The sequence below is a fragment of the Euprymna scolopes genome, chromosome 8, assembly GCF_053919585.1.
Source record: "Euprymna scolopes isolate OS-2025 chromosome 8, ASM5391958v1, whole genome shotgun sequence".
Lineage (NCBI taxonomy): Eukaryota > Metazoa > Mollusca > Cephalopoda > Sepiida > Sepiolidae > Euprymna > Euprymna scolopes.
This window is the reverse complement of record NC_136489.1, coordinates 56,650,380-56,663,793: the sequence shown is the minus strand read 5'-3', so window position 1 is coordinate 56,663,793 and position 13,414 is coordinate 56,650,380. Positions and strand designations below refer to the sequence as shown.

At 35.6% G+C, this 13,414-nt stretch overlaps 1 protein-coding gene across 1 annotated transcript in view; it reads right to left on the bottom strand.

Moving 5' to 3' along the window:
• Positions 1-13,414, bottom strand: part of LOC145283580 (uncharacterized) — a 95,231-nt gene that overhangs the window by 46,611 nt on the left and 35,206 nt on the right. Inside the window, exon 3 of the mRNA XM_080132500.1 lies at positions 5,472-8,039. Within this exon, the coding sequence (XP_079988626.1) occupies positions 5,472-8,039 (2,568 nt within the window). The remainder of the gene's footprint in view (positions 1-5,471; positions 8,040-13,414) is intronic.

The following is a 13,414-nucleotide window of genomic DNA, read 5'->3' as shown; positions in this document are numbered from 1 at the left end:
TTTTAAATAAGAAAATCCAATTTTACGAGGAAGTTAGGAGAGGATTGGGAGTGGCCATATTGTTTTAGAATGCGTTAAAATTCAAAGGCCGACAACTCCATTTATGGACCAGGCTATTTTATTAATTGCTAAAAAAATCGTAAAATTTTTTCTTTATTAAAAAAATACTTGATCAATTTATGTGCTTTGGAATATGTCATCTTTGTTCAATAACAGGTACGTACATCATAATGATTGTTCTTAATTGCATTTTTTAAGTAAGTGTAATTCTAAATATCCACTGAATATTATGTTAAAACTTGAAAGTATATAAACATTCGGATTTCTTCAAATGTTTTTTAAACAGCTGTCATTAAAAAATGAGTATATTGTTCTATTATTGTTTAAATAATCTGACTTTGCTCGTTTTATTAAAAAAAAAATAATAATAGTTAAAAAGACATTTTTTCACTCAGTAATGAGCTTTGGAAGATTGTCAATAGGTACCTCCAACGCACACCAGTTTTACGCCCCCCTCCCCATATGTAACATGATGTAACTATAATTTAATATTATCATCCTACCTTTTTTACCATTTAAAAGAAGAAGCTTCAAATAAACTGCTAATATTTTTTTTTTAATTTTTACAGCAGACAAAAATAATGAAAATGTGAAACAAAAATTGTGTTTACATTATTGACGCTTTAAAACGACGTTCCTATGTAGTGACGTTGTTTAAGCCGTAAACATACCCATGTTTTAAAAATCTAGCAAAAATCAAAATCATATCTTCCTGAAATTTTTTATATTTATTCATTACTAAATAAACTCACATAATAAAAGTAGGTTTCGTTAAATATATTAGAGGAAATATTTTTTTTAGGTATTCTACCCTCCCCCACTTATATCTCATGTTATGAAAACTAAACAATAAATGTAGGTCGATAAAAATTGCAACATTTTTTAAAGCTGAAAAGATCAAACAATTAAAAAACAGTTATTTTTTTATATATAAAATCCCATTATTTCACTTACCTTAAAGTTGTAAATAAAATTGGACATAAAATCAATATTATTATGTTAAAAAAAAACTTAATTTTTTTTCTCAGTAATATAATTATTTGAATTAGGTTACAAGTAAAAAACAGAATTCTAAAAAATAATTAATTTTAAAAAGCTTTAAATGATTTTAAATTCAAATATTACATGATATGAAGTTTAAACAAAGATTTTTTTTATAACGCGTTTCCAATAATAAAAAATATATTCATATAAGAGATATATAAACTATTGAGATAATAAAAATTGCAAATCCAAAATTGGCCTAAAAAATTTTTTACACCTTTTTCAAATAAAGTATAGAATCCTGAAAGCAACATTATCTTTGAATAAATAAGTGTCAACAGAAGATGTTAAAATTAATTTTACTTTATTAACTCTTGTCTGTGCAGCTCGTTAATAAAAATCTATTTGTTTTACAAAAGGTAAGTCTTATATCGTTTTTTATCCATAGCAAAAAAAAACATTACTTCCATTAACATTATAACGCGAATGTCCATCCATAGAAATTGACACAAACACATGAAATGATGCCGTTGCTGTTAATGTGTACAATGCTGACGTTTTACACACCGCCATGGAGATAGCTAATTGTCAATGACAAAAAAAAATATCGCCAAATGATGAGAGTTATATTATTTCTAGTTGCGACTGGGAAAAATCATTTGCAAATGCAACTCTTTCACTTGTAACAAAGACCTGGATCTTTAAATAAATAAAACTAATGTTTCTTCTTCATTTATTAACTATTGAGAGTATCCTAAGTCACAATTCACTCATGAATGGAGTACTGTTGCCACATCTAGACTGCATCTACCACAAATATCTCACTCTGAGGCAAGGTTTCCAATCGAATAGGTTCCACACTATCGGCCAAGCTCCAACTTCTGTCCCATCACCCTAATGTTGCATTCTTGTGCTTGTTTTACAATGTACAAATGGAATGTCCTCCGATGAATTCATTGCACTTGTGTCCCCCGCTCCTTTGAAGTACATACTCCTGACCAACTTGACGAACAACAAAATCCCACCCCTTCACTATTGCAGTCCCTAGATGCTAGAAAGCCTTTTACACTAATAGTTTTTTTCCTTAGACTGCTAGACTTGTTTCTTGCTTTCCTGGTTGTACTAACATGTAGAAATTTAAAGATAATATGAACAAACATCTCGCTGCTCAACTCAGCACAGTACCCCTGTTAGACAAGATCCCAAATAGTAGCCCCTTATGTTCCAAGTGACAATATGCCTTGTTTGAGGATGAAAAAGAATTATATAAGCGAAATAAGACACAGATTAAAAATCAGGTGAAATATCCTGATAGATATTACTAGAGGCAATACTTTCAGGGTGATCTTAGCCAAAAAAGAGAAGCTCAATATTTAACAATAGAGCAATATATATTTTCATATAATTACTAGCAAGGGGTACCCGGCGTTGCCCGGGTGTTTTTCGGGGTATGTGAAAAAAAGCCGAAGCGTTGATGACGCGCAGTTGGAAAATAGTAAAGTGTTTAAAAAAAAAACAGGTGCGCGTTTTTGATTGACGTGACGGCGATAGGTATTCAGCAGTTATTTTGTGCGGGACAGTTCGGTTTGTTTGTTTTTAAAAACCCGCTCCCTCGTCTCGAAATGAAAGCTACAGCCTGATATGACAAAGTCGACATTGACCAAACTAGCTGTGAGCCTGTGATTAGAGTCGAGGCTCGCTTTTTTTATACCGAAAACCGAATGTAACGCGTGCCGATGCGGGAAATGTGGAATAATTAACGTTTGAAAGTCAATAAAATTAAATAGAGAGGCGAGCTCCGTGGGTAATTCGTAGATATTACAATTTATAGATGATATAAAAAGTTTTTAAAAGTTGTGAACCGAGCAAGCGCTTCTCTGAAAGAAGCCTTTCGTGGACATTGAGGAAAAGCAAACATACATACATACATTTTGGCTTTTATATTTATAGATTATTCACCACTGAACATTTTGCTAACCGCATTTCATTTCCTCTGATGATATGAGATAGTATTGAAAATCCATGGATTAAAGAAATTAACATAACCCCCTTCTATATATTCCTTTCGTCAAACAAATTCTTAACTCAAATATATGTGTCTATATTTTTATTTTAAGAATTTAACTTTAAGCACTAAACTTTTATATGTGGGTGTTTATTTTACATAATATTGCATTATAATTTGGCTTATAAGCATTTCATACACAATTTATTTTAAAATCTAAAAAACACAATTTTCACTTACATATCATGCTTGCCAAGTGTAATCTTCCCACACTAGAAAAAAACAAGTCGATTCTACACTAACTGTATTCTTCCACTTACCACCATGACGAGAAAAAAAAAAAGAAAAACAAAGGAGAAAGTGTAAAAATTCTGATGACAGTGTATCTCACCAAAATATTAATTTTAAATAAATAAATATGTGTTTATTTTACATAATACTGTGTTGTAATTTGGCTTATAAACATATTTTAGACGCATTTTATTTTAAAATTTAAACAACACTCATATCACGGAAAACACAATTTTGATTATATATATATCTCACTCCTTAAACAGTAAAAATACCTCCTTTAAATGTCTATGTTGTCTATTGATTCAAGGAAAATAACTCCTGTTACTCCTCTTTCATCAATTATGCTGCACATTCTTCAAAAATACTTTTTTTCCTAGTTTTCAAACAATACAATCATAAGAAACATTCTATAAGAATAACTAAAACTGAAGCTTATATATTTAATTATTTGTAAATAAAATGTAACATGTTATACAGGGTGCAATGATAAAATTGACACCCTAGAAAAGACAACATGATTCCATTTCTATTTGATGAAAACCGGCTTTCTTTTTTTTTCTTTATTACAGTCCATTTATTAGTTGGCCAGTTGTATACAAATCCCAAGAGCGATAGGAGCGTTCTATCATGTTCGAAAGTGATACAATGTTCAACGAGCGAAATTGGAGATTCACCGCTGTACAACTCTTGCTCTCTACTGATCCAAGTTATGACAACAGGACCATTGCCAGCACTCTCAAAATGCAAATCCAGATGATTCAACGCTTAAGAACACAGCTCAACAAAGTTTCCGGCCACGGTTATGGTCTTTGGTGTGGTTTCAAGTGAGAACCACATCATGTAACCTCACATCTTCAAAGTCGGTTTGAAAGTAAACACGAAAGTGTATCTGGATGTGTTAAAGGGTGTGGTAATCCCCTAGTGCAATCAACTGGCCGCTGGCAGATTCTGGGTGTGGCAGCAGGACCTGGCGCCGGCCGACAAGTCCAAAGAGACCCAGGTTTGGCTTCAGAAGTGCTATGACTTTGTACCCTTTTCTCACTGGCCCCGCCCCTCTTTTCCCAACCTGAACATATGTCAATGTCACAATAGCAAAGCCAGCCTGATCACTGCCGAATATTCACCAAGCTCCTACCGATGTTTGTGAAAAAGACATGCTCCCAGTTTCGGACCCGTATCGGGGCAGTGATTGAAGCTGAAGGCGACTACATTGAATAGATGTCAGCTCAACTACATAATCAAGTTACCTGTTCATCAATGAGCGATCGTACATGTTCTGTTCTTACTCATGAGTGATCAAGAACCAAATTAAATAATTTCTTTTCGGTTATAGTCAGTTAACGTACTTCCTAGCTTCCGGAGTGGCTGCTACCAGAAGCGATGACCAGGCAAATCAGTTCCTTCACATTTATTGTTATTCAGTATTTCTAATGTGAAGTGACTTATCGACATAAAAGGTATGAAAAAGACATTGAAAAATATACCATAAAAATTAGCAAAATTATACAAATAGAAATAACAGTCTTTATTTGCACTCTTAATAACAAAATTTTAAAAATAATTTTTATTTTATTTAAAATTTTATAAGAAATGTTTTTAAAATTATATAAAAAAATTTTTTTTATTTTAAAAATCAGGGGTTTTTATTCGGATTTATATAATATGTTAACGAAAATATAAAAATATCAGAAAAATGTAATAAAAAAACAAAAAAAAAGTAAATGCACAGGGGAGATCTAGGTGTGAGAGAAAAAGTGAAGGAACTGATTCGCCTTGTCACCGCTTCTGCTAGCGCTACGCTGGAAGTTAGGAAATATGTTAATTGACTATAACCGATTAGTTTTAATGATTCAGAGGCAGATTAAATCTTTACAGGTTAGCGAAATATGTACAGAAGACTTCAATGGTATTTGAAAGAATAGATGAGGATTGTTTGATTGTAAGTCATAGAACAATCAAGGTAGCAGGTTCACAGGGGAAGGCGAAGCAAACAGATCAAGTGATAAAAAATGAACTTGATGGAAAGAGGTATAAATAAAGAAAAGCTGTCCAAATCGATGATGATGTAAAATAAAATAAAAATAAAAAAAGAAAAAAACCATCAAGAAAAAATGATTTCTAAACTTACCTGGGATCTTTTTATAAAATGGACATGAAGTGAATTTCTGACCATAGCTGTCTGGTTTGACGGATTGAACCTCTGGTATGACCTGAGGAAGTTGCTCTGATTTAAAAGTGGATAGACAATTTTTCGGAGAAGATTTCTTGGCAAACATATTTTTAAACTGCTCTAGTTCCATCACAGGTCGTCTTGGGTTTTCTTCAATAGAAAAACGAGTTTTATTCTCGTGAGCAGGGTTTGAAAGAACGGTGGGTTTTGACTTGGTTTCATTTGAGTCTACGTTCATAGAAACTATAGATTGCTTATCAAGAGGCTTGCGTGTAAAAATTGGCGCTAAACGCATTTGATTTGTTGAAAGCGAAGTAACATTTTCACTTGCTTTTTTGGAAGGGCTACAAACTGGAAGCTTCAACGGAACCGGTAACAATGGGGAAGATTTTGAAAACAAATGATTATTTTTTACTTCAACAGCATTCGTAGATGGATTGACTTCTTCTGGTATCAAAAGAAGGTTTAATTCATCATCACTGAAATAATATTCCGACTCGATTGAAGGAGAGTTAGAAGCAGTATGTAAATGAATCTGATCAGAGTCACATGTAGAAAAGCTTTCGGCTTTTTTGGAAGAACCTTGAGAACTTAGAGATACAGACGTCTCATTGGAATGAGTGAAAAAAATGTCTGAATTATCTGATGGTTGTGTAGATGACGAATTACTTTTAGAATCTGAAGATTTTCTGCTTGATTGGCTACATACTTTTTGGACATCACACTCATCCTCAGAATTAGACAATACAAACAAAACAGTTACATCACTTTTATCACTTTTCAGTTTACTCCGAGAAGAGTCGGACAACTGTGGACGCTCAGAAGACACAATGTTAGACGGACCAGCATCAGAATCGCCAATATTAAAAGTGATGCGCGATTGGAGTTTTTTCCTTTGTAGATTTGGACTATTCTCTATACTGCTAGAAGAAAGTGAATTCTCTTTAGTATGCACAGACAATCGGTGAGAGTTATTGCCTGAAGCATTTGTTTTCCTGATAGATAAACCTTCCGATTTAGACGAAAAGTCTAAATTATCTGTTGGTTGTGTAGATGACGAATTACTTTTAGAATCTGAAGATTTTCTGCTTGATTGGCTACATACTTTTTGGACATCACACTCATCCTCAGAATCAGACGATACAAACAAAACAGGTACATCACTTTTATCACTTTTCAGTTTACTCCGAGAAGAGTCGGACAACTGTGGACGCTCAGAAGACACAATGTTAGACGGACCAGCATCAGAATCGCCAATATTAAAAGCGATGCGCGATTGGAGTTTTTTCCTTTGTAGATTTGGACTACTCTCTATACTGCTACAAGAAAGTGAATTCTCTTTAGTATGCACAGACAATCGGTGAGAGTTATTGCCTGAAGCATTTGTTTTCCTGATAGATAAACCTTCCGATTTAGACGAAAAGTCTAAATTATCTGTTGGTTGTGTAGACAACGAATTACCTTCAGAGTTTGAAAATTTTCGGCTTGATTGGGTATATGACGTTTTTGTTTGGACATCACATTCATTCTCTGAATCAGATGATACAAACAAAACAGTTACATAACTCTTATCACTTTTCGGTTTCAACAAAGATTTACACTGAGGAGAGTTGGACAACTGTGGAAGCTCAGAAGACACAAGAATGTCAGATGGACCAGCATCAGAATCGCCAATATTTAAAGCGATGCGCGATTGGAGTTTTTTTCCTTGTAGATTTGGACTACTCTTTGTACTGCTACAAGAATGTGAATCCTCTTTAGTAAGCGCGGACAACAGGCGAGAGTTATTGTTTGAAACGTTTGCTTTCCTGATAGATAAATTCTCCCATTTACATGAAGATTCTGGTTTCTCGGTTGTGTCATTTAAGGACATTCTCTGGGATTTTTGCGGTGTAAGCATTAATGCCTTTTTTGTAGAATTGTACATTAAAGTCTGCCGAATAGAGTTTTTAGATACTGGAGACGGAGTGGGGGATTTTTGTGGGGTAAGAACCATTGCCTTTTGGTTAGGATCATATGTAAAAGTCTGTTGAGTCAAGTCTTTGAGCAGTGGAGATTTACTGGACAAACTTTCTTTCAAGGTAGATTTTGCAGGAGACTTAGTTATACCTTTTTGGGGAGTTTTAAAGGGATCCGATAATTTAGAGGCACTTCTTTTTCTCGGGGTAGATTTTGCGGGAGACTTGTTCACACCTTTTTTTGGTGTTATAAACGGATCTGACAATTTAGTGGTGCGTTTTTTTCTCGGGGTTGATTTTGCAGGAGACTTGGCTGCATTTTTGGGGGATGGTTGTGAGGAAAATATTTTAAAAACTTCAACGTCAATCTTTTTTTCCTTAGCATGACTCTGTTGAAAAGGTAACTGATTATAACTATTTGTTAAGGGTATATTGTCACTTTTCACAGGTGTTACAGATGTGTCTTCTATTTCCACATGTGTTCCTTCAGATATTGGTAATGAAACAGGATTGGTTTCTTTGTTTCTTTCGTTCAAAAACTCCTTTGTCATCGAATATTTTTTCTCCTCTACAAGAAACAAAAACAAAAAAATTAAAGCTTAAAATGAAAATAAAGTTATAATTACACAAATAATATAGAATATTAACACAGATCCTATATTATTAGGTTTAATGAATAACAATACATTTTAAAACAAAATACCATGTATACATTCACTGCCAATTTTTTCTCTCATCTTGCTGAATTATATCATTTTCTTTGATGCCAATGTTTTTTTTTTTTTACAAAGGAGTCACCACTTATCAAGGCCCAGAGGCCACTCGAGGATAAGTGTTAATGGGTATACATTAGTTATGGGATTATAGCATAGTAATCATAAGTAGTGGAGATTTTGTAAATTTGATTACTTAGAGGGACGGTTCATCAAGAACTTGTTTACATTGGACTTGAAAAATTGTAGTCAGCTGGAAAGCAGGCAAACGGAAGAGAGTTCCACAGACATGCATTTCTAAGAACGATACTTTGTATTTTTCCTGCTCTTCTAAGTTCTTGATGTCAGTATCTTTATCGAGCTGTATGTTTTCCGTTTGAACTTTCTTCACAGCTCTGATAGGGCACTTAGCACATTTGTCCAAACCAAACTGCATTCCAATATCACTGGAGAAGTTATGTATGACTTGCAAAAGTCAAATTAAGTCAGTGCATACAGCTTGAGGTCATCTATGAAGAGCAGGTGGTTGACTCTTCTGTTTGGGTCTTATTGGCAGCCCAGGCTCAGATTGTAGGCACTCTAGTTTTTGTTGAGTAACTTGTTTGACAGATCTATTAGTGAAAAGGGATTATTTTGACGTCATAAAACTTTCAAATCTTCCAAAAATTGATGCGGCACCAAGCTTAGCATTACACAAAGAAGGACTGGCTAATGTAGGAGAAATTGGTGCCTTGCAAAAAACAGAATGTCATCAACGACCCTCTCGTAGACAGAAACAGAATACTCTTCCAACCGCTGTACTTAACTTGACTTAAGGAGTTCACCAAGGGTCTGGACAAGGATGATGACTGCTTCACTTACTTATTCCAGGCTTTTCCAGGATTGACCATAGAGAAGTTGAAAGCTGACATATTTCACAGTCCTTAGATCCAGCAGACCAGAGATTCAAAGTTCGAAAACTCAATAAACAAAATTGAACAGTAGACATGGAAGGCATTTGTTCTGTAGTGTAGTGTAGTGGCGACAATAAGAAACTACACAAAACTTGTCAACAACATGCAGACGGCTTTCAGAAACGTGGGCTGCAAGATGAGCATCAAGATGCACTACCTATTTTCACATATGGATTGGTTTCCTTAGAATCTGGGTTCAATGAGTGACAAGCAGAGGAAGAGATTCCATCAGGACCCGAAAGAGATGGAGACCAGGTATTAGGGTCAGTGGGACACAGTCATGATGGCTGACTACTGTTGGAGTCAGAAGAGAGTCGCCCCTGCTGCTTAGCATTACAGAAGTTTGAAGACACCAAAGTTCAAGCCCTGAAGATTAAACAATGATGAAGCAACATCCAATTTACATGTACTTAACTTTTTTCAATGTCCGCCATTCAGTTTACAGTCATCAATGTTTCTATCAGGTAATCAATATATGTTGTTAGCAAAACATTTTTTCTATTAAAAACATTTAGGATGATATGTGTTAACAAAAATCAGCTGATAATACCACAAAAATGTAATCGATTTTGTTACAAGATCCGATTTTTTTTTTCAAATCAACTTAGCACAAAAAGCTCACCTGATGAAGAGAAACAGACGCCCTTTAATGATTCAGCAGTGCTAAAATACTCTAAATCAGTTGTAGAAATTTAAACACATTCAAAAAGTAAAAAAATTGTTGTCCAATTTTATAGATTATCCTAAAGGGAAAAAAAAAAATTATTATTTTGTTATATGCATCAATTTATTTGTTGGCAGATGATCTGATTAGTTTTGAATAGACATTCGATAGAATTATCTCTCTTTGAACGCCACAGAATTAAGTTATTAAAATTAGGGAATATGTACCTTAACCGACTTCACTGCGAGAAAAGAAAAAATGGACACCTTTTTCCTCAATATCAGTTTAACCTTCACCTTTGCAATTCACACACATTGGCTCTGTAAACAAATATCGCAACAAGAAAACTTTTTAAATCAAACTTTGTATTGATATATTTGTTTAAATAATAAAAACAAGTTCTTTTGTTTTTTTTTTCATTTTAACCCCAAACAAGGCACAGTGCCACTTTGATGTAGGGGGTTACTATTGGGGATATACGTTGCAGGGATGCTATGTAGGGAGTTGAGCAGCAAGATGTCTGTTCAAATTACACTTTAACTTCTGAATGTCAGTACAGTTGGGAAAAGCAGGAACCCAGAAGGGTGTTCTAAAGTCTAACAGTTCTGGGGAAGAAACTATTATAGTAGAAGGCTTTCTTACATCTAGGGATTTCTACTGTGTAAGGGTGGGATTTTGCTGCTAGTTGGGTTTGTCGGAGGTATTTACGTTGAGGAGGTACAAGGGCTTGTAGTTGGTTGGAGCATCTGCCATTAAAATACTTGTAGAACAGGTAGAGGGATAAACATTTTGTCGATGGGACAGAGGCCGAAGCCTAGATGACAGTTCAGGTTGGCAACTCTTTCAAACCCTGTCTAGGAGCGAGAGACTAGTAGTGGATGCACCAGCCCAAATATGACAAAAATCCTTCATACATGGGTGAATGGTGGCCTTGTGGAGGTACAGGACACTTTCAGGCGTATGTTGCTTTCTAGCACGGTAGAGTGAGCCTACCTTCCTAGCAGCGGCCCTGGCAATGCTCTCCATGTATCTGTTCCAACTCATATTCCCTGTGAACGTTAAGCTGAGGAGTTTGAAAAAAGTACTTCCAGGTAATGTAACATTAGCCACAGCTAATGGTGGTTGTCCCCCATTCAATCACAGGTTGGAGGTCTTTCTGTCATTTCCTTAGATATGTATTCATTTGTTTTCCCCTCTTGCCTGTTATAGAGCGTGGTGTCATCAGCAAATATACCCATCTCCGAGACAATTTTATTAGAAAGGCCATTTATGAATAGTAGGAATAATAAAGATCCAAGGATAGACCCCTGAAGTACATCCGCATTTATATCATTGTTTAAATGTATGACCGTCGAGGACAACCTGGATTTTTCTTTTATTTAAGAAGGATTTAATTATGTTAAATATTCGTCCAGTGATACCGTATGATCTGATTTTCCTGAGAAGATCATTGTGTCAAACCCTGTCAAAAGCCTTAGATATATCTAGGGCTAAGCTCTACCGTCCCCTGCTATCTCCAGTGTATGGTACATACGTTCAGAGATTACAGTTAGGATATCTGCTGTAGAATAGGCTTGCCTAAAACGATATTGTTGGTTGGTTAGAAGTTTAGTAGCTCTTAGGTGATGGAGTATAGCTTGGTTAATTATGGACCCAAATATTTTGGTGAAAAGTGGGAGGAGGCTAATGGGGTGATAATTTAATGGGTCAGTTCTTTCGCCAGAATTCTTGTAAACTGGTACCACAGAAGCAGTTTTCCAGCAGTCAGGAAAGCAAGAAAAAGGTCTATCCTGCCTTGACAGAGTACAAAATAGACTTTGTGGCTTGGTGGGGGATCCTTTTCTTGGTTGCCTTGCAAACAACCTCATAATTGTTGGATAGCGGGGGAATTGCCGATTGCCCATTATTTACTACATTATTGAAGATTTTCCAGAAATCACAGGTTCCTAATTTCTGTGCTTCGATGCATTTTGTGGTGGTTTCAGTATATTCTCTCTTAGCTGTTGCTATTTCTCTCTTACAATTACTTCTAGCTTCTATAAATTTTTGTCTGTTTGTACTGGACTTCTGTCAACTAAATCTGTGGTATGCATGCTGCCTTAAGTAAACCATTGAGGAGAGTGGGGTTTTCTGTAGAATTTCCGTGTGGGAACATGTGCTTCAATTGCTATTTTGAACCATTCAGTGGTTTCACTTGTACACTGTTCAGTGGGAAGAGAAAAGATATTTTCCCATGAGGCATCTCTAATGAGGTCCTTGATGGCTTCCTAGTCAGTCTTCTTATAATACCTTGTCCTTTTGAGCAATGGCTCTTCAATGTTGGGTTGAGAATTTAGGGCAATTTCTACCATTATCACAGCATGACCAGCAGTCCAGAGTAGGCTATGGGCATTTGTTACATAATCGAGAACTGTGGTCAGAAATAGATCTAGAAGTAATGCATGTTGCGGTTGCTGACCTGGGAAATGTGTCGAAAACGTAACCATCTGTGATAGGGAATGAGATGTAGAGACGCTATGTGTTATGCTAACAACTGCATCTGTGTAAGTAGAAAATCCAAACCAATTACTGTGGTGGGCATTGGAGTTACCAAATACATGTACTTGTGCGCTAGTATCGAGGGAAAGTGCTGTATCTATGCTGTCAGAGACTTATTTGATTAGGGTACAGGTCTGGGTAGAGAGAGAGCAGCAGAGAATAAGTGGCTAATGTTGTGTTGCATGCTAAGTCAAAAGCACATAAAGGCCTGGTCGTCTGATTCTAGTTTTGTTTCTGCAGTCAAGGGAAGGGTGTTTCGAATATAGCCTCCAAGTCCGTGCAAATGTCTGTCTGAGTCCTTATGGCAAAATGGGGAATAACCAGGCATGTTAAAGTGGTTAGAGGGGATAGGGGAGTATAGGTTATTTTCACTTAGTGCTAAGATTTCTGGGGTGTTTGCTAGGAGAAATGATTCAACATCATCTAAATTAGTTCTAAGCCCGCAGATATTCGTGAATGCAAGCCTCAAGGGAAGAGGCAAATTGGTTTTGTTTGAGTTTAAGCTTGGTTCAATGGTAATTTTTGATTGAACTGCCATTTTATTTTATTTAAAAGTTATAGTTTTGGGGTGAGAGGTGCTAGACAAAGTGGATTGTACAGAATACCAAACATCTCGACAATAAAACTTTTAAAACCAAACTTTGGATTGCTTTTTGGTATTTATGCATCCTTTGAATCTGACGTAATCCAGCTTTTAGCTTGGCTTTTCCTGGAACATGGCGTCAACAGCTCAGGTTTAGCTGCTGTTTGACGTAACATGGCGATCAGCTAATCACAACGCCACGTGCCGAGTTTCAACTCCGAGCAGCAAGGAGAATTTGGATACCAATTGGAACAAGAAAAAAAAAATCCACTATTACATGCAAGTCAGGAAATGTAGAGAGAAAAAAATTTGTATTTGACAATCTTGGTACAAACAGCTCCAGACAACAAACGCTGTAATAGATTTTTGTCAACAGCAGCTACGAATGGCAAAAATCCCTAAAATGTGCAACCTGTAGCCACGAGTGCATTCTAGCAAAAAGAGGGAGCATAATAGATGGCTATGGCTGGAGATGTAGGAATGTTAAATGTC